Source organism: Ambystoma mexicanum, chromosome 12 (assembly GCF_040938575.1).
Source record: "Ambystoma mexicanum isolate Mex_15411 chromosome 12, UKY_AmexF1_1, whole genome shotgun sequence".
NCBI classification, from domain to species: Eukaryota; Metazoa; Chordata; class Amphibia; order Caudata; family Ambystomatidae; genus Ambystoma; species Ambystoma mexicanum.
The window spans coordinates 122,110,183-122,132,168 of record NC_090936.1 but is presented as its reverse complement, the minus strand read 5'-3'; the positions used below and the strand labels follow the sequence as shown (position 1 = coordinate 122,132,168).

Below are 21,986 nucleotides of genomic sequence, written 5' to 3'. Positions count from 1 at the left end.
CTGCATCGTTGGTAGTTATGTAATTAGAATTGTTGGAAAAATCAAGCTCACACATCCATTTCGAGCAATGACAATGAGAGACAGCTTTATTGTGGTCTTGCAAGACAAAATCACAGCATCTTACGTTTAGCATGAACTCGCCACTCTAACTTGACCTGCCTTCCACACCGCTGACCTTTACAGGCCACTAGTCAGCTGACAGATTCAAAACCTAAGACAATTCTGGAAACTTTCATTAGGTCTTCTGGCACGAATATCCAGTCTCCTGCAAATACAATGCATTCTTTAATTCACATCTAGTCCTTTGTTACCAACTTCCAGGTACTGCATCATACGATAAGATTCATATGATAAGATTCATATGATAAGATACCTTGAATGCATACCAGCTCGGAGTCATACATATTCCTCCCATTATGTTGTCATCCAAGCTCATTGAGCAATCAATTGTCTGCACCAGATACGACCAGGTTATCCAGTCACATGGACTCAAAAGACTTCAGCTTCAACTCCTGCAAAGCAGATCTTTTCAGTCCTACGTTTTACGGATGCTCAAGAGTACAGCAGGAACATCATTGTCCCAAGCCAATCTATTAAAATACCTTGCAAAGTGAATAAATCGGCTGAAAGGGAAACCAATTAAGAGAAACAGATTTCATTATATGGTGAAGTGGGGGCTTACAAGAGAACCGTCTTAGTTCTGCAGTATTGTTTAGGTGGAAATGTCCATCAGGGTCCCCTAAATCGTATTAAAGAAATTCAATTTCCCTAATCAAAGAATTGGCATAATTAATCAGGGACAATGGTGGTAGACAGGCGTTATGCAAGACCACATACGTTACAGTATGGGCAGACCTGTACATAAAAAAAGTGTGCAGAGGTGCATTGTTGGAGCTCTGAGTGGCCTCAGAATTGGGATATTATGTAATGCTGTAGTTGCGGATTGAGGTGCATTGCGAGAGCTTCAAGTGGGTCTCAATAATGTAAGTATATGCTACACATATTGTAAGTGTAGATGGAGGTGCACTGAGAAAACGGGTGGTGTTCTCAGTATGGTATGGGCATACCACTACATGATGTACGTTAATAGAGGTGCATTGTGAGAGCTCTGGGGCTATCCTAGTACTGTATTCATTTACAAATATTGTTGTAAGCGTAGATGGATATGTACTGTGATGGCTCAGAGGGTGCCACAATATTGTATGGGCATAACAGAACATGATATACGTGTATTAGAGGTCATTGTGAGAGCCCTAAGGGTGACTTAGTAGGGCTATACCATTACATTCTGTAAGTGTGGCTAGTGATGTGATGTGAGACATTTAAGTGTGCCCCAGTACATTGAATGCACTGTCCTACTCCCCATGGATTCTATACCATAAAGGATATTGCATAGGCACTTTGAGGTCATTTTGGTGGCGACTGGCACAGTAAGAAAAGAAAATTATATATAAGATACATTACTCTCCGTAATCGTATTTCTGATACTTATATCTGCTTAGATCACATGCTATGCATAGGCCGACATCTAGCGGAGTATTACAGTTGTTGTTTTCGAAATATGAAAAGGGATGTCAACAGGGCATGCCAGTAATACTATCCCTAGTGTGACGTCCGCTGTACCCATAGTCCTGCACGCATCAGGGACCCTCAGATTGTTTTGTTCTGACATGAGGTTGCATGAAGTGTAATGTGAGTACAGTTGTATCCAGGCAGATATAGACATAAAGCTCATATAACATCTACTCACCTTCTCCCAGGGGAGGAAGTGTGGGCGCATGTGAATCTAAGCAGATACAAGCATCAGAAATACGATTACGGTGAGAAATGTATCCCTTCTGAGGATTGTGGAATCTGCTGACATCACATGCTATGCATAGATTAACAAGCAGTGTTATGAGAAGGTGGTGGGTTGTGAGAAGAAGCAGCCGCAAATAGATGTTTTAGAACCACTTGTCCCACCTGTGTATCTGCTTTGGAACGTGTGTCAATGCAGTAATGCTGAGTGAAAGTGTGTACTGAGCGCCATGTAGCTGCTTTGCAAATGCTGTCTAAGGGTACATTTGCAATATAAGTCAGAGTAGCTCCTGTGCTCCGTGTGGAATGAGCTCTTGGTGAAAGTCAGTGTTTTATTTGATAATGAATAGCACAGTTGTATACATCTGACAATCCATCTGTAGATAGCATTTTCTGGAAATGCGGTCCCCCCTCTGCTTGTTGCTATGGAGACAAACAGTTGATCTGTCTTTCTAAGCGGTCTGGCCTTGTTTATGTAGTAGAGGACTGCTCTCCTCACATCTAGTGTGTGAAGTTTAACCTCAGCTGAGCTAGTTGGATTCTGAAAGAACGCCGGAAGCTCAATGGACTGGTTTACATGGAATTTAGAAACAAATTTAGGGGACAACCTAGGATGAGTACATTAAACCAATTTATCTTTATGGACAATAAAGAAAGGGTCTTGTACTGACAAGGCTTGTAATTCACCCACTCTTCTTATGGAAGTAATAGCCACTAATAAGGCAGTCTTGTAGGTCAGGTGCACCACAAAACTTTACTTTGAGAGGTGGTATAGGCTGATAAAGCTGCCAGGTGGACCTATATAGAGTTGAATACTAACCCCGAATCTAACAAGTAGAGTAAATAATTTAGAATGTGTGAAGGAGTACATTCTACAGGGTTTATTTGTTTTGACTGGCACCAAATTACAAATCTTCTTCACTTGTCGAAAAAGCAGTGTCTAGTGTTTGGTTTATGTGCCCTCCTTGAGGATATCCATACACCACAGTGGTAGATTAAGGTGTCCGAACTCTATGACTTCAGGAGCCATGCTGCCAAGTTCATGAGTGTGGTTGAGGATGTACCATTGTTCCCCTGTGTTGGGTTAACAGGTTGGTTAGGTACGGGGGCTTGATGGGATTGCACATCGGCAGTTTGTGCAGATGTGGATATCATGGTTGTCTCTCCCACATAGGAGCAACTAGGACAAGCGTCATCTGTTCTCTGTGCATCTTGTTCACAAACCTGCTCATTAATGGTGTCGGGGGGAGCTTAAGCAAATTTCCCTGACCAGTTCATCCATAGGGCGTTCCCCTTGGAGTCTGACTGGGGGAACCTGGACGCGAAGTCTGGGCATTACTTGTTTTATCTTGTAGCGAACAAGTCTAGTGTGGGATAACCCCATTAAGAGAAGATGTGGTCTACGACGCTTGAGTGTAGTTGCCACTTGTGTTCCTCTGGTAGGGGAACCTCGCTCAGAGAGTCTGCTAGAGTGTTGAGTACCCCTGGAACGTGTTGGGAGGATAGGGACATCCCCCGTTTCAGTGCCCACCTCCATATTTTTTGCGCCAACTTGGATAGACTTGGAGAGTGTGTGTGTGCCCCCCTGTTTGTTGATATAGAACATGGTGGTTGTGCAGCCTGTTAGAATTAGAACCGAATGGTTTGTCAGTTGCATCTCGAATGTCTGAAGTGCTTCGAGTACTGCCAGTAGTTCCAGCTGGTTGATATGGTTCTGTGCCGTGACGTATGCCCACAGACCGTGTGCTGAAGGTAATGAGCCCCCCACCCGGAAAGTGACGCGTTTGTCGTGGCAACCGCTTGCGCCTCTGGATCGTGGAAGGGTTTTCCCTTTAACCGATTTTCTCTCGACCAACAGCGTAGGTTTTGCACCAGTGTTGGCGAAACGACCACTAGATCGTTCCACTGACCACTTGCCTGAGACCATTGTTTCGCCAACCACTCCTGCATTGCACAGACGTGCGTGTGGGACTAGATAAATGCATGATGCCATCATACCTAGCATTGCTTTGTGTACGCTTATCTGGAGACTGTCAGGATTATTTTCAGAGAATGCTTAAGGAGGTCTGGTGTGTGAGTTTATTAGTTTGGGGAGTTATTTTAGGAGAATATGTTAAGGTTTTATTCTATTTGTTGTGAAGGTTTCTTTAACTTCAGGTTAGTGTACAGATAGGAACCCAAGCCAAGATGGAGGACAAAGTCAGTGAGCTGATTGGCTGGGAATTCCTTTTGTTTGGAGGAAGGGAATTCCAACTGCCTTTCATCGTTTAAAATCAGCTGAGCAGGTCTGGCGTTTCAAGTCTCCAGTGTTTTGGACCTATATTCAAGTTTTATTAAGAAGCAAGAAATAAGAAATATCTCGGAATTGATGCCCTGAATCGAAAGCAGTTTTCTCTGGAAGTTTTGAATGTTTCATTCAATAAGTTAAGTGACTATGATATTTTTCGTATGAGAGGAACACATGTTTATCATTTAATTTGGAAGTGTTGGAAGAAACTCATTTTAAAATATTTCAGATTGAAAATAACTATTTGTTTGTGAGAACATTTAATGACTTTCTGAGCTGTGACATTTTGACGTTTTAAATCTAGCTTTGAGCAGCGCTCGGACTGAGATTTTAAACAGACAGTATCCAGCTGCTCGTGCTTTCAAAAAGTCACGGGGTGTAAATAATTAAATCTCTGGGTTTCATGTGTATATAAGTGTTTAAGAGGCGCTCGCAAGCAACAATTTTAACTCGGCTGTGTTTATCAAGCTGACTGAAGTAATTTAGAGTTAGCGGTCAGCGGCGCGTGGGAACGCTCTAACTTTTTATTTATTTATTATTTGGTTAGCGCTGCCGTCCACTCTGAAGGCACGCGTAAGTCTTAGCCTTTAATTTATTAGGTTAGCGCTGTTGTTCGCTCAGTAGTCACGCGAAAGACTTTAAAATAGCCAGCAAGGAGTGACCCTTAATAAACTCTTCAGGGGCAACACGTTTTGAAGTTCTGAACAAACAAACATTGCGCAGAGACTAATCCCTTATCCGTGGAGACGGGAGCGCGGTTTTACAATGACTTTCTGCATAGTTGGCATTACTAAATAACTTTCTTTAGTGAAAACTGTACATTTTCTCCATTTGACTGTTTATTTATGCATTATTCTGCTGTCTGTGGAAAGAAGAGTTTCTTTTAAGGCACTGCGTAAAGAATTACTCTGAACAAGTATTTTACAGATTATTTTGGACATGAGAGAAGAAGCAATTGATATTTCCTAGTTGGTGAAACTTTACAGAGTGTAACTTCATACAGTCATCCTCTGAGCTTATTGCAGAGGATTAACAGGTATGCTGCAAAAGAGATCAATTCAATTTAAAAGCAATTTGTAAATTATTTTATTTATTGTCATAACCAATCTTTTCCCCCTATGCTGCAGATCATCCTGAGGGTCCAGAGGTCCGGAAGGTGTCTGTTCTTTGTTATTTTATCCAATTCCCCCTTTCCCTTGGGGGTGTGATTTACTTAGCTGTGGTGACAGGAGTTGAGTTTTTCACATCCTTGGGGGTCTGGTGGGGCTCAGCAGCTTCTGCAGATCATTGGCCCAGGATCAGCGTGACAGAGACAGACTTGATACTGGTGTATTTGCTGAAGCATGTTTTGCACTCTTTCCATGGATGGAAAGGCTAGGCCTGTTTGGGTATCTAATACAACTCCTAGGAACTGTTTCAATGTATTTGGTACAAGACTTGACTTTTTCTCGTTTATCGAGAAGCCCAATTGGTAGAGAAGATCGATGGTTCTTTGCGTGTTTAGTTTGCAAAGATGGGGACTTTCTCCTGTGATCAGCCAGTCATCCAGGTAGAGGTACATTGGGATTGCCTCCCTGCGCAGGTGCGCTGACACCGCTGCCAGTACCTTGGTGAATACCCTTGGAGCCGAGGCTATTCCGAAGGGTAGCACCTTGAATTGGTAGTGCTGGTTTGCTACTTTGAACCACAAGAGTCTACTGTGTGCTGGAGAATTGAAATATGAAAATAAGCATCTTTCATATCCAATTTTGCCATGTAATCGCCCGCTTTAGCAGAGGGATTACTTCTTGTAGCGTAGTCATGCAGAACTTTTGTGGCTTGACATATTTGTTTGAAGGGCGCAAATCTAATACTGGGTGCATTGTTAGATCTTTCTTTGGTACAAGGAAGTATGTTGAATAGATACCCTTGTTTACCTCATTGGACGGCACGATCTCGATGGCGTCCTTGAGGAGTAGCACATTGACTTCTTCTATCAAGATGAGTTGTTCCTCTCCTGGCGTCTTCCTCTGGCACGGGGAGAGGTTTGATGGTGTTTCTAGGAGCTCCACACAATAACCTCCCGCTACTGTTGATAACACCCACTTGTCTGTGGTTATGCCCTCCCATGCGTGGGTGAAGTATGAAATCCGTCCCCCGACTGGGGAGGCATGGAAGGGGACCTGTAGTAGGTATCATTGTTTGGGAGGCATTCCTTCACCTCTGGGAGTGGAGGGTCTCCCCCAGCCGCGGCCTCTGCGCTGGCCTCTAGGATAACCCTGGGACGCTTGACCCTGGTTGTAATTCCAAGATGTATTCTGGTTTTGTCCGTAACCGGAGCCTCTTTGATTTTGGCTGCGAAAAACGGAAAAAATTGTTTCCCCCTCCTTTGTCCTGTCTGTTTATTAGTAAGTTGGCCAAGGGACTTGAGTGTTTCATACTCGTCCTTGGCTGACTTCAGAGTATCCTCCAACTGTAATACTCTGCAGCTTCCAGTAGATGTCGGCCTATGCATAGCATGTGATCTAAGCAGATTCCACAAGCCTCAGAAATAAATATATGTCTATCCACAGGTCGGGGCAGACAAAAGAAGGAGCTCCTAGAGACCGCATTGTAAAACTCTAGAGCCAGCTTACACAGTAGCCAAGGCATTTACAGAATGGTTGATCATTTAAACTCAAATGTTGTTTTGCTCATTTTCAGGAAGATTCAAGCTTCTTATTCGTCTTGGACATCCCCCGTGTGATGAATCCAAAGGTGTCGGCACTGCTTTAGATGGGAGAGCCACTTCCCATGAGGTCAGGGAGGAGAGGCTGCTAAACGATAGTCGCCTTGGGAGTGGTACACAGCAGGAGGATCTCATGGGGAGCGAGGACGCCATTGAGAGCAGTGACTCACTTGGGATAATGCAGTATCCATTTGACCCTCCCACCTTTCCTATAAAACCTTCCCCTACCATCCCATCAGCTACCCCAATGTACATCTGCTGCACGTCATCACTAGAGATGACTGAGAAGGAAAGCACCCATAATATATGCAAGGACAGTACTGACATGCAGAAGAGGTCAAGAGCAATGAGGATAAAAGTTAAACAAGGCATTCGGTCTAGTTGTTCCGATACACCGGCTCACCCATTGTCATTCAAAACAGCAGAGGGAACAGAACAATGGTGTCTTCTGCCTTGCAGCACGGACCGCAAGCTGGGCAATCTATGCTAACAAGTTTGAACCAGAGAAGCAAACATGGTCGGGTAGAGGAATGTGCCCGCAAATGTCCAAAGAAGCAGGAAGCTTCCTGTAGAGGAGGAGGTGGTCTAGCTGAGAGCAGAGACAGACAGAGCAGAAAACCCACTTTTGGGCTGCTGGAGAGGCTTGTGGAAGATCCTGGGAGACCCGAAGATAGCCAGAGGGCAACCAGAAAGACCCTACAGGTAATGGGGTAATCCAAGCCCTGGGTTGGGCAGACCTAGCGAACACCTGAGGTCTTAGGAAACAAGACACCTGAATATTTACTGACATACAGCAGCACGGTAAAGGGGGTTGTGTCCCTAGTGGGAGAATATATCCCAAGCCACGATAAGAAGGGACACAACATTTATATTGGCAAAGAGTATCTGCAGACCTTGGCAGGAGAGTAAACCAAGGCTGGCACAGAACGAACTGTGGAATAAGCCACGTGAGGAGGGTCTGCGATCAACGCTGGGGACATGCACTCCTGATAATTATCAAGAGAAGCACAAAACCTGCACACATAACTCAATACCCCACTTGGCAGGAGAATGAATCAAGACGGGGGTGTTAAGCAGGGATCTGCTCACAGGGGTCTGTGACCCTCAATACAAATTGGAAAAAGGCATCAGGTTGTTCTTCGTCACAGTCCCTGGTAGCCGAGTCTGTTATAAGAGTCTGGGACCCACAACAATTCTTGGGAAAGGTAACCAGGCCACTAGGCCTTCTTGCAAAGCCTGGGAGTCAGGTCTACCAAGAAGGTTGGAAAGACTCTGGGGAAAGGGAAACAATCCCTTAAGTCTTGACAAACTTATTTGCAAAGGCTGCTTGGGCATGTCTAGGCCATTCTACCTTCTTACAGGGCCTGAGAATCAGGTCTACCAAAAAGACTGAAAAGACTCCATGGAGTCAACTCCTTTGAGTCTTGCAAATCTTTTGTTTGCTTTCTACACCTTTTGGAACTTTTGCTTTGAACTGCAAAGCTGGGCCACAGGCGGACAGCCAAGAGACATTTCCCAAGCACATTATACTTAGTTTAGCTTGTGAGGGATAGGTTAGGATTTGGACACAGGACGGTGAACTTTAGTTTGGGACATTCTGACACAGTTAGTTTTCATTAGCTAGTTTTGTTGAGGCAGGGAAGTCCCTCTTAGAGATAGTGTCAGTTAGGTTTTCTTCCAAAATCCCCCCATTTTATGATTTAATAAAAGTCTTTGCCAATCATTATGCCACCCTTCTGTCTGTCTCTTACTACTACACCTTCACACCCATTTTACATTTCTCCACTGGATTAGCGCTAGACCAGGAAGGGAGGGGGGGGGATACCATTGCTTTTCTGTTCACAGAGGGTACACAAAGCAGCAGCTGCTCAGTTGAGGAGCAAGCATGAGGCATTTCTGCTGCCGTCTCTGACATTTTCCCCAAGACATCTTACCAACGTATGTAAACATTGTAAATGTAAGAGCAAAACTCAGGCAATACCCAAAGTTCTTCAGAGAAAAGAACTTCCTTCCTGTCTTATGTAGTCTAAATAGCTGTTAATGGGTGAGGTAGTACCTTCCCTGGCTCTCGACGACACCCTGTGGGCAACTGCTCACACTTTGTTAATATGCTAATACAGGATAGCCCTTCCCGGGCCTTACAGTCTGGATGAATAAAGCATGGTTATTGTTCCCCTCGACCCATCCTATAGCTGTGGAAAAGTAAGGAATGGTAAGGAAACAAGAGATTGCAGCTTTATTGGAAAGCCTATCATATCCCCTAACCACAACACCTCTTTATGTCCCTGCCAAAACACTGCTCTTCACCATCCTGCAGCTGTCGCACCCCCCTAGCCCCTTTTTATTTAGGCCAAGGTGTTGCAATACTTTTTATTTTTTATTTTTAAGAAACCACACTCCACCTTTCATCTTTTGCGTTCTTCATTTCATCGTGAATAATCCCCTGCAGGGTCACAGCATCATTCGGACACAAATGCCTGGTGGCACATCAAAACCTAGTGAGTTGCGGCTGTTGGTAGCATGGAAGTGGGTTCATTTTTGACTGTGAGAATAGTTTGGGGCTTGTGAGAGAACAACGTAGACCTCTGGGTGAAATGAGCATGGATTCTGGACCACTCTAATGCCTGACAAACAACTTGGCCTGCTTCGGCAGGCAGAAATCACAGTAGGCCACTGAGAATAGCACCCGAGTATGTTAGCGCGAGGTCTGAGGGATCTCTCAGCCATCTATCCAACATACAAAGGAAGGTGAATTATGCAACTTAAGTGTTCAAATAATTTTAAGCTGCCCGCCCTTCCACTGTACCTCAAGTTCTTGCCTCGCATAGCCCTCATCAGGTTATGGTAATATCTGAGCTTCCACGCTGCCTCTTCCCCCTCATTTGCCAACTCACAGATGCTCGTTTTGTTCCTCATGGGGTACAATGTACCTATTAGAGAGAGTGAGCGACAGATGGCATTGGGAGCTAGAGAAAAGGGACCTGTCTGCAAATGGCCTGGGTCTGGTGTGCCGCGTTGCAGGTTGTTTTGCCTAGTAAGGCCTACTTCCGTCTTCCCCAGACTAACCGACTCCCCTCTAAGATCTCCTTCCACCTTCAACTACCTACACTACCCTTCACAGAGGCCCACCAAAGGGCAAACCATTAGCACATCACCACTAAACGAGTCACCACTGAGCTGTCCACTTTATGCCCGTCGCACTCTCCCACATCAGCGGCTAACCAGACCCAAAGCGCTGTAGTCCATTAGATCGTGGGCTCTTTCCTAGGCATAACATACTCCCAGGTTTCTGACTTCTGCCAAACCCGTAGAGAGCAGATTGGCATTGAGTACTTATGACCTGTACTCATCATCACCAAAGGTTTTGCATCTGCCTTTCCCAACGTCCCACTAATTAATTTAAAATAAAAAGGTTTTCTAGAGGAGTGCAGTGCCTGTGGCCATGAGAAAGCTTGCTAAAATAATTATATGTTCTGTGGCTATTTTGAACATTTTATAGCAAAACACTTACTTATACTAAACAATATTTTAAATGAATGGTTATCGGGAAAGAGCCATGAACAAACCTTCACTTTGTGGGCCAATGCTGTACATGCTAAATCCACGCACGCTGGTTGGTCCTCCAAGGTAAAATCTAACAGAGAAAAAATAAGAAACAACAATATGTGAGACAGGACAGACAATAAATATGAAGGCACAGATTCATGTTCTCTGCAAAAGTCAAAGGAGAACAGCACTTTGGATGGAATTCGAGAATTGCTGCCAATGAACAAATCATCAAAATACCTATGAACAGACTGCGGGGATTGTTAGACGCAAATGAATCCTTAATAGAATTATAACAAGCTTCAGAAATTGCACAGCAATGTTGAACAAACATAAATGACGGACCAAATTATTGCAAAAAATGTCACGCAGAAAAAGCGAAATTACCACTCTATGCATAGAAGCAGCTGGAACATTACATTTACAAAATGATTACAGTGCCCATTTTGAGAGGATGAGGGATACCTTGAATACACCAGTCTTGACAACAGAGCATCATGCTGTCTATTACCTCCCACCCTTTCTAAATTTCATGAATTAGATAGAATCCTGTTCACACAAATGTTCTTAGTATGTGCTTCACAGTCCAGAGACATGTACCCCAATTTGAATATGCAAAAACAAAGTGGGAGTTATGGCGCACACACTTATCTGGCCCTTTACATTCCAATTGTTGCTATGGAGGATTAATGCACTAGGTAACCTCTAATACATGTGGATAAAAAAAACAGCCAATGATAATAGGTCAAAGAAAATTGACATTCAAATCTTTTTGGATTTAGCTCGAAAGAAAGTAGAAATATTTTCCCTGTAGTAATGCTTTATTTCGATTAAAAAAGACAAGCCATAAAAATGAAATACAAAGTTCAACTCACTTTTGAAAGTTACAACAAGATAAAACTCATATATGGTTAACCATGTTCATAGTTTTAGAATACAAATAATTAAAAAAAAAGATCCAATACCAACAAGTAATCTGGCACTTGTCTGGGACCAGAAGTACAAGAAATGGAAGATTGCTATAATCTTCTACTAAGGGCCTGGGTGTTCGTTGGTGCATTATTTTACAGCCCTAACTTTGTGTACAAAGGAATCTGGAAAGGACACATGAATAAGCATTAGTACGGTAATGCCCCGGGGCCTTCGTCAAGGCCCTTGCTACGCTCTGGCCTGTAATTAGGCATCAATGGGCCGCATTCTCAGGGTTTGTCAAATGAATGCTCTCTGTGTGGGAAGTCTTCTTGAGAGCCTTTGCACGGTGCCATTAGCTTAACCAATGGTGCAATATTAGAACCCACTGCTTTGGAGAGTTTGCTTTTGCCCCGATGCACTTTGTGTTTGGATGGCTGTCCGCGCACAGTCACAGGAAGCCTGCTTCTAGAATGACTGTACTTATGTGCCTACCCCTACTTACCATACGTTCTAAGGATATTGCAAGTCACCAAGGAATTCCATGACCAAATAGAGGAAAGGGGCTGAAGGCAACTTGCAAAATCCTTTCCCCGTAGGTTAGGGGATACTTCATTCCTTACAATGCAGGACCCTACACTGCCATCACCCCTTCCTTAATGTAATGCAAGGGATTGCCCAGTAGCCAATACATATATTCAAAGTAGAATCGGTTTGGATTAAAAAGAAACTAATATTCAGCTTCTAATGCATTAAAGAAAGATAATGTAAGCTCTTTCATTACATACATCTAAGCACCTTTCCGTTTTGTGCTTTAAAATAAGCAATAAAATGCAGATTTCTGCTCTCCTGTGCTAAACTCCAGCAATGCACAGAATAAACCTACTACCATAAACGGTTCCCTTTCAGTTAGGATGTAAAGTGTCGCAGAAGGCTATTTTACAAAAAAAAATTCAAAAAACGTGTCACAGGTTAAATTAAGTGCTGCAGTGACAGTTTCTATGCTGGCTCAGACAGAAGGCATTCCAACGTCACAACTGAAGCGTAATAACGGACGACAGAGCAGTTGTCATGTGACAACTAGCCTGTAATAAGAACATTATTTCCAGACTTTTAAACAGATATTACAGGATGCTATGTATTATAAAGACATTATTTACAGGCTTTTATATGGGTACTACAGGCTGCCATGTTATTTTGAGAACATTATTTACAGGCTTTTATATGGGTATTGCAGGCTGCCATGTTATTATAAGAACATTATTTCCAGGCTTTCATATGGGTATTGCAGGCTGCCATGTTATTATAAGAACATTATTTACAGGCTTTTATATGGGTATTGCAGGCTGCCATGTTATTATAAGAACATTTACAGGTTTTTATATGGGTATTGCAGGCTGCCATGTTATTATAAGAACATTATTTCCAGGCTTTCATATGGGTATTGCAGGCTGCCATGTTATTATAAGAACATTATTTACAGGCTTTTATGTGGGTATTGCAGGCTGCCATGTTATTATAAGAACATTATTTACAGGCTTTTATGTGGGTATTGCAGGCTGCCATGTTATTATAAGAACATTATTTACAGGCTTTTATATGGGTACTACAGGCTGCCTTGTTATTATAAGAACTTTAGCATGCTTGTATACGGGTATTACATGATCCACGTGGCCATTGCAAGTTATCAAATATGGCCGTTTGAAAGCCATATTCTCACCAGCTTATCTTTTGGGAGCTGGAGATGAAACCCACAATGGCAGTGGTTAGATCTTTGTCTTCGAAGACTCAGCTTTCTAATAAAAAGGTTCTATTAAAGAACAAATGCTATAAAAAAAGGTGGAGCAGCTCCCATGAATTAAGCCATTGTCTAGATGGAATTTGGATTCTAGGAGGATTTTTAGAAACAGATGCAAAGTGCAGATGGCGACTGGTCAAAACCATATGTTGGTAAAAGTGGAGGTCAGCGGAATTGTATAGACTGGCCAAAGTTACTGCTGCGGTTTCAGGCGCATTACATCCTAAAGCGTGCAGGTGCCGCTACAATACAGATGCCCTGACAATTCCCCTTCATCTTTTGTATACTTTGTTCCCTGTACATGGAAAAAATGCACCAGAAATCACTGAATAGATGTATTTTCATAGGATGATTGCATTCAAGGGGATTCTGCAATATTTTGCTCATCCAATGCTTTGGACTAGAACTTATTATAGTCAATAGTGAGGGAACATGGGATTCGTAGTCCAAAAACCTCTCGTCAATCTGTGGGTTGCAGACCCCCTAGTCAAGCTTTCCGGGATAAGGTTTTCATTCATGCTATTGTTTCTAGTGAATATGTAAAGGTAGGCATATATGATCTAGAATATGCCTAACATGCGCCACTACGGCGAAAGTTTAGGTCTCGGTGCACTTCCGCTCCCTGTTGCACCCCACCCCACCCCACATTGCACATGCCTTCATGTATTCTGTACAATAGAATGAAAGAGCTGTGTAATTTGTATACTAGAACATCAAGTCATGTTAAATAACTCGTTATCCCATTGGTTCGTTACTGTGCAAGGATGCGGTTCATCAATGGTATGTACACTCTCTTGCTGTTCTATGTTGCACTGGTTGAAGTCGCTCAAATAGGCCGCATATAATCCCACATCAATTGTGTACGAGAGGCAAACATTTCAAATTCACCATGCAGCTCTCCTCTCTTGCGGTTCAACAATTTAGGCAAGTGGTTAACATTGCAGGGAAGGTGGAGGGATGGGAAAAGAGGCCTTGTAGCACAGCTACCTCTCAGCAGCAAACATTATCACATGATTGCAGGCCTTTCCACGCTCAGCACATTATTCCAAGGTGGATGAATTCCCACTTGCACCTGTGATGCTCTAAACCAGGAAAAGTATACCGGATCATGTAACTATGCGCCCCTACCTAGTGTGAAATATTGCACTGCGCCATGCAAGTTAAATAGCAATGGTGCCGATTCAAGTAGCGGTGCCCATGGGAAATCTTCATGGCCAGGCCGATACATCTCTCTGCAGCTTAGCCGCATTCCGGGTATATTTTAACAACAGAAATGTCCTACAGGCTAGCCTTGCAAATTAGCATTATTGGGCGCTTAAAGCAAATACTGGGAGCACCCATGTATAAGTGGCTTAAGATTTTCACTGTTGACAAATAGTTTTGCACGAAGAGGAATTCTTAAAAAACACATGCTGGATATGAAATATAATAAACATACATTATGTTCACTATAGTTCAGATACGTAATACATATTTTCAAACAATTGCATCATATGCACAACCTGGGAGGATATTAAGTTAACGGTTTTATTTACAGAGATCGAAAAAACTGCTCCTCTCTAGGGGGCATCTCTTTTTCTGGGGCCATAGAACTGAGCATTATGGAGTTGGATATGTTTCCTTTGTGGCGAATCTACCCATGTTGTCCCTTCTTCCATAGGGGGAGTCCTTTCTCATGGGGTCAGGGCGATGCATCCACAGTCCAATAGTCCCCGTGGGGGTGGTGCACCGAGGGAGCATCACACGGGGAAGGAATCCCTCTTTGGGATTGGGGACGACCATCATCAGAGAAAGCAGCATGACAGAGCTACAAAACCCTCAAACCCTTCAACCCTAAATCTTACTTCCTTCTCGCTAGATAGTTAATTTATTTTGTTGTCAAGTCAGTCAAACCAACACACATGACAAGACTGAGAAACTAAAAAGTACAAACTCATTCTGTGAAACTGATGACCGCAAGTCAGAGGATCACTCTGGATAAGAACATTGAGCGGTCTAGCGTCTTACCACAAGTGACTGGTCCAAGAAAGTACAACTATCCCACGTGGGAGTTCCAAATGGGATCAGCTGGGATAACGCTAGGAGAGAGAGCGGTCCTCTGAGGAGGAACAGCAGGAGCCGTGCAGGAAGGCAACCGACAAGCCATAAGGGAAGCCAAACAGAGAGAAAAGGGAGAATCAGAAGTTTGTACGCCAGGAGATGACTACTCGTTAGCCAGTGTGAATCCTCTTGGCGTCCCAGGCCCCAGCAAAGTGTGCAAGAAGGAGACTGCAGAGCCTGGGAGCGTCAGAAGATTACTGAGCAGCTGCAGACCCCGCTGAAAGACCGAAAGCTACCAGAGCCTCGCAGAGTAACGCAGCTGCCCGGCAACCGCTGATACCTGTAAGGAAGGAAAGAAAGAAAGAAAGAAAGAAAGAAAGAAAGAAAGAAAGAAAGAAAGAAAGAAAGAAAGAAAGAAAGAAAGAAACAGGTACCCAGGGTGTCCGGGAGGTGTAGGTCCGGGGAAGCAACAGAAAGCTGAAAGAAAAGGGTCTGGGACCATGAGTAAGTACTATACTTGGCAGGAGAGTGAACCAAGCACATGCAACAAAGCTGTGCAAGTCTGGGACCTGCACCCATATGAGAGAAAGAGGGTCTGGGACCCTATGTGAGAAAGGGAGGCACCAATGAGAACACTGGCTTGGCAGAGGAGTGAACCAAGCCGTGTAAAGTATTGCACGTCTGGGACTTGCACCCGCATGACAGATTGAAAACAAGAGGTTAACTAACCTTGGAACTAGAAGAAATCCTACTCCTAATAGCAAACTTTGCCAAGTGCTTGGATGAACAGGAACACAAGATGCCGTACCTTGTGAATTACACAGTGACATTTTATCGAACAGAAAGGGGGGCTCAGGAACCCTAAAGAATAAGCATAACATAAGTAGTCCATGGGGAAGGAGCATAACCCTAGCATTGAAATCTGGCATTTCTGGAAACATTATTTTGCATCACTTTTTACCAAAGAGACTGGGAACTTTTCTGTTGCTTGAAAACACAAAGAACACTTCTTTATGTTTAGAGGAGATCATCCTCGCACAGTTGCAATAGATTGCTAGTGTTAGGGACAGTGGTAGGTTTGAGACACGACAGTGACCGATTTTAGTTTTTGATTTCCTGACAATTTCACAAATTTTCTTTGAGGCAGGGAAACCTCTCTTAGCTTTAGGGACAGGGGCATTTTTCCAACCTTTTATTATTAAATACAAGTTTATGCCACAAAACATGCCACCAATGTGTCCGAGCCTTACTTCTGCACCCTTACACCTTAACTCAATTTCCCTCAGTGTTTTGAAATTCGTGGTTTAAGAATAGGTGCAAGTCTGCGCTTATAGAAGAGTTGGACAGATTAAGCTAGGAGCCGTGTCAGCAAGCCTGCTCTATCTTCTCTGTAGGAATAGGGGGCTGTCACAGGCACAGAGGGAGCAGGTGTATGGGAGGACAGGCCTTTTAGGCCCCCCTACCTCCTACACCTCTCTCTCACGTGAGGCTTATGACTCGTCGGCAGCCCCCCATGCGCCTGGGCCCGGGATGCAGAAAGGCTGCTGGCCGATGCATGAGGCTGCACGACTCACCTTGCAGCATGATATAGACTCCATTTTGTAATATACAGACTCCATTTTGAGTGCATTAATTCAGGCCTTCGTGGAACAAGCAGCCTGCAGAACTGCAGCTCTCCCCCACTTGATCGCTCACAGCGTGCCTGCACTTCCCCCAGCCTCCTCCCCATGGCGGCTCCACTGAAGGCCTGTTCTTACAAACAACTAGGCGCAAACAAGTAACAGAACTAACATTATCATTTACCTTCCGCAGTACATCATTGCCATGACGGTGACCGGAGCTTAAGTTGAGGCCTGGACAAGAACAAAGCTGCCCCTACAAACATGTCTTGACCCCCTGTAGACCACCACACTCATTATACATGTTGTGCCCAATTCCCTACCCTGTTCCCCGTTTGAAGTGTGAGACCTGAATGTTGAACTCATGTGCCACCCAGTCCCACCCATGCTGCTAAATCATTCGCGAGGAGAATCAAAACATATAACGTTGATTGTTCATATTGAGATGTTCATATTAAAATAAAGCGACCCTCTCTCACCCCAGAACACTTGCATGTAAAGTTGTCCAACATATATATGTCCGAACCTATTGTCACCAACCAAAGGTCATTACAACTGTGCAATATTTAAAGGGCAACGTATAAAATTCTTATGCATGAAATGATTTTAGTGTTGTAACAGATACAAGTCATTTAAAGTAACACGCCCCACCTGTTGACATACGAGGTGTCGTTTGAAGCAATTATTCTCACCCTCAAGAATGTACATCAGACCAAGTATAAGAAGTGTAACATTGCAATTTGTACGTATACACCAACCTCGTTCTACCTCACGTTGTATGCTAGCTTTCCCCATGTGTCTCCGCAACAAAATGAAGAACTGCAAATGCTGTGATGTTAACAAAAGCCTTTTTATTTGATTCTGTAAATAGTCTTATATGTAAACCTGTTAGTGTACTGACATACCTCAGTTTTCCGTCTCTATAATGATGTGCATACTACCAGATAAATGTAGACCCGCGCGAAACAACAAGGTCATCTCCCCCTCCTCCTAGCGAGCTGTGCATTCAACTCCCACCCTCCTCCTACCAAGGCCCGGCTGAGGCTTGAAGGTCCCTGGCTTACTGAGGTTAGGATAATACAGCTACACCCCCCCCCTCGCATTCCTATTGAGCCCGCACCGAGCATTCCCATCCCCATGCCCCCCTAACACCTGATAGCACCATAAAAATCACTGTGTACCGCCATGCCCTGGTCATAAAGAATTATGAGCAGCACGGCCCCATAGCCCTGCCGCCTGCTAAGGTGACAGCTATGTGCCCCTCTGACCCAGTGGTACCCCAGTTCACCCCACCCTCGTCTGACCATGGAGGCAAATATTCACCTTTGTACTAACGCACCATAAAGCTGTCTCTTACTGCATCTAACAAGGTAGAATGATGAAGATACCCTAACCCATGCCCCCTGATAAGACACCTGGTCTCATGACACTGGGTCCTTTGTACCAGCAGTTTTATGATGATGTATTAAGGATGCCCAGAGTTATATACTGTCTCTCTCTGTCTCTTTTATGGTATTAGATTAACGAGTTGTAGGATTTACAGTTAAATTGACATAGAAATTAGTGATGAATGTGTATGTGTGGCCACAAGGGCAAAATGTTAGAGCAGAAGCGATGTATCCACATGAACAGCTCGCGACCTGATACTCCACCCCGATGAGCCCAGCTGACCCAAGCACCCAGCGATGCCACCACGTGGATCTCCACCAATCACGGATCGCCGCACCTACAGTGTACATAGTAGCTAGTCTTCATCACCCAATCCCCGCGATTATGTGCCCCCTATAGCTTATCTAATTCATGACGAATTTTTGTAATAAGTATGACTCTCTTTGCTATTGTCAGACAGAGCGCTCTGAGTTTTCAGAGTCCTTTGCATGCCCTATATTGATGTAGATAAAGCCTTTTGTATCTCACCCGCACTTGGTCTTGGTCTCATTCCCTGCTGGGGTGTGTCCATTATTGCCTCTCATTGTAGAGTTTAAATGCCTTTTGGGGGACTCTCACAGGGGAGGCAACGGAAACCCGGCTGGGAGGTGGAGATTTGTTTTTTAGACGCCAGACTTTACTTGCCAGCTAATTAACTATGCATTGACATGCACACTAGTGAAATGTTGCATCCCAGTCACCATTGCTACAGCATTCAGTGAATACATTATGGAATGTATAGTGACCTTACATAGGAGGACTTCTGTCAAGAGTCTGCCAAAATGGCAGATCAGGTAGCCAAGTTTCAATCATGAAGACCTTCAGAGGCAGTTTCGAAGGGATCCAGAGGCTTGTTTGGTTTTAAATACTAGAGAAGAAAAACATCTGAACATTTCTAGACGCAAAATAAAAATTGATCAAGTTTGTGAAAAGTCTCCAAACAAGGCAATAAAATGGTGTAAATGTACAACATGATCTACTGTATGTTCCCCTCATATCTGTGAACTCTAATGTACTTATTGCACTCTGAGCCAAGTTGATCTCTGTAAGAGAACCAGAACCGAGCTTTTTGAATGCTTTTTGAAAGTTGAGCACTAGTCTGTCTAAAAGTAATGTGAACTAATTATTTCATTATGCCACTCACTAGAGTTCTCCTTAATCTGCAAGTGTTTCTCTTTTCTTCACAGAGGGTTGCAGGAAATTAAAACTTTTTGCATCAGGGGCGACGCCATCGTCAGCCATCAGGAGTGAATCGGAAGAGGCTCCATGCAAGCTGCCTGTACGATCCTGCAGATCAAAAGGATACTGCCGCTCAAATATATCAGAAGTAACCTGGCAAGGGAGCAGATTTACTGAGGCACATGATAGCCGAAAAAGCTGCATCACAAAGACCCTATCAGAACTTTCATGGTGGATTCTTTGGAGTTGGTGTGGCGTCCCAAGATGGTGGCCGACAGCGAAACAGCAGCAGTGAGAGACGGTTTCTAGTGATTGTTTCGACTACAAAAGTTTCGAATGCAATGGTTTCGACAAAAAATGCATCGAAAAAATTCATTTTTTTTAATGAGGGTCTCCCCAACCCTGTTTTTTTTACCCCTTAACACCCATTTTAGTTTTAAAAAAGAAAACCTTTACCTGCAAAAAAAAAGAATTTTTTCGATGCATTATTTTTCTTAACTTTTGCATTCTAAAGAATTTTTTCAAAACAATGACTGGATACCGTGAGAGGCAAGGAGAGATTAAAGTCTGCAGAAAGTGAAGGAGACAGGTAGTCTGACTACAGATTGGCGGAGTGACAGTTCAAGACAGAGTTGGTCTGACATACAACCAGGGGGCAAGGTACAACAAGCGGACAGAAAGATAGTTGGTATAAATGAACACCAATGTAAGACACATTTTTACAAATACTAGTTACCCTAAAATGGTATGCAGTGATAAAACCGCGGCAAAAATGTCGCCTGTATAAAAAAATGGTGGCAAAAATGCTGTGGTTTAACCCGTTAAAGGTGTACCCCATTACACCATTTAAGGATAGTGGAAGTTGCGGGGGTGTCCCCGGAATCCTTTACATGGATTGTGGTGGCAAAACCACAGCCTTTTTGCTGCGATATTTTGTGTTCACAGCCATTTTTGCCGTGATTTTAACACATGGAACCCCTAAAATTATTTTTTCTTTCTTTTTTTTAAATTGCATTTTTTTTATTATTAAATGTATTGAATTTTATGTACATCAAATCAATATATCAAATACATCAACATTAGCACCACTGAATTCATCACATCTAATCACTTCAAATACCACCCCCCCACATCCTACCAGAAATTAACAGGAAGCAACCGATAAACAATAGTATTAATCATCCAAAAATCTACCCCACATTTGATCAAACAAATTCATTTTTTAATCTCTGCGAAGAACTATCTTCTCAAGTTTGGAAACCTGTCTTAAATCCTCCTCCCACTCTGAATATGTCGGTCTTTCATCACATTTCCATTTCCTCAGAATGATTTTCTTACCTGAGTTTGCAGCCCTGAAAAACCAACATCTATCTCTGTGGGTAAGTGAGTTCTTCCACCAAATCATCCTCACCCAAGATGACAGTAGTATAGTCAAAAACCTCCTGCAACAATAGAACCTCATTCATCCTCTCAGAGACTTTCCTCCAAAATGACCTCAGTTCATAACAATCCCAGATCATGTGTTCAAAAGAGCCAACTGCAAGTTTACACCTCCAACATGCCTCTGAATCGACCATTCCTCTTGCATGAAGTCTTTGGGGAGACCAAAAAACCCTGTTCAGAATTTTAATTTGGCGGCTTTGCTCTCCCAGATTAATAGATGTCAGAGCCACATTTTTACAAATATTCCTCCATCTGTCCTCAGACATCTCAGAGCCAAGTATCTCAGACCACTTTGACAACAATCCTTTATTTGGCTCACGATGATGGCCCACATTTGTGTACACCTTAGATGCCATACCATCTCCCGCCTTATATTCAGGTAACCAGATCTGCCATCCATTTCCATCAACTGCACCTTCATTCTGCAGCATTTTCCTCAATGTCCTATATTCTCCCATAGTGCAGTCTCTGAGGTCTTTAACTTGTGCAAGACTCTTAAAACTGACCCATTTACCATCTTCAATAAAATCACACAGCCACAATACTCCACCTAGGAACCAGTTCAACCAAAATAGCGGCCTTCCATTCAACCTTATTTCTGGATTTAATCAGAGTGGGATAAAATCATTATCACAGACCTTTATTTTATTCTTTTTCCAAAGCTCCTTCCAGCAGGTTCTCAGAAATTTAGTTGGCGGAAATGATCGATATCCAGATCCATCCGTCGTGGACAGCATAGCCCTAGGCGGCAGTGGAGATGAATGACTTGACTCCGCCAGCGTCCAGACATCATTCACATTTTCCACAAAAGGAACCAGATGCCTAGCTCCAAAAGCCAAGTGGTAATTTTCAAAATCTGGAACCCCTCAGCCTCCACAGTCCTGGGGCAATTGCAATTTCCACAATTTAAGGCGTGGTTGTTTATTCTCCCAAATAAAGGACTGGATTAGACTCAATTCTCTTCAAAAAGCTCTTTTTAATGTTCAAGGGGAGCATACTAAGCACATAGTTGACACGTGGTGTTGCTGTCATTTTGATTGCATGCACTCTTCCCCACAGACTCAACTTAAGCTCAATCCATCTCTTCAAAACAAACTCCAAGGTTTGAACCACATGAGAAAGGTTGACATCCATTATTTTAGAGATATCACTAGTCAACCAAATTCCCAGATCTCATCTTGATAGGACACCAATTGAAGCCAAAGTTCCTCATTTTCAAAATAGAGCATGAAC

General features: G+C 43.3%; 1 protein-coding gene across 2 annotated transcripts in view; it reads right to left on the bottom strand.

Annotated features, from left to right (window-relative positions):
• The window catches only part of SAMM50 (SAMM50 sorting and assembly machinery component), a 396,549-nt gene that overhangs the window by 93,973 nt on the left and 280,590 nt on the right, over positions 1 to 21,986 (bottom strand). For both annotated transcript variants that reach the window (XM_069628139.1, XM_069628140.1), the window contains exon 12: positions 10,358 to 10,425. In XM_069628139.1, coding sequence (XP_069484240.1) covers positions 10,358 to 10,425 — 68 coding nt within the window. The remainder of the gene's footprint in view (positions 1 to 10,357; positions 10,426 to 21,986) is intronic.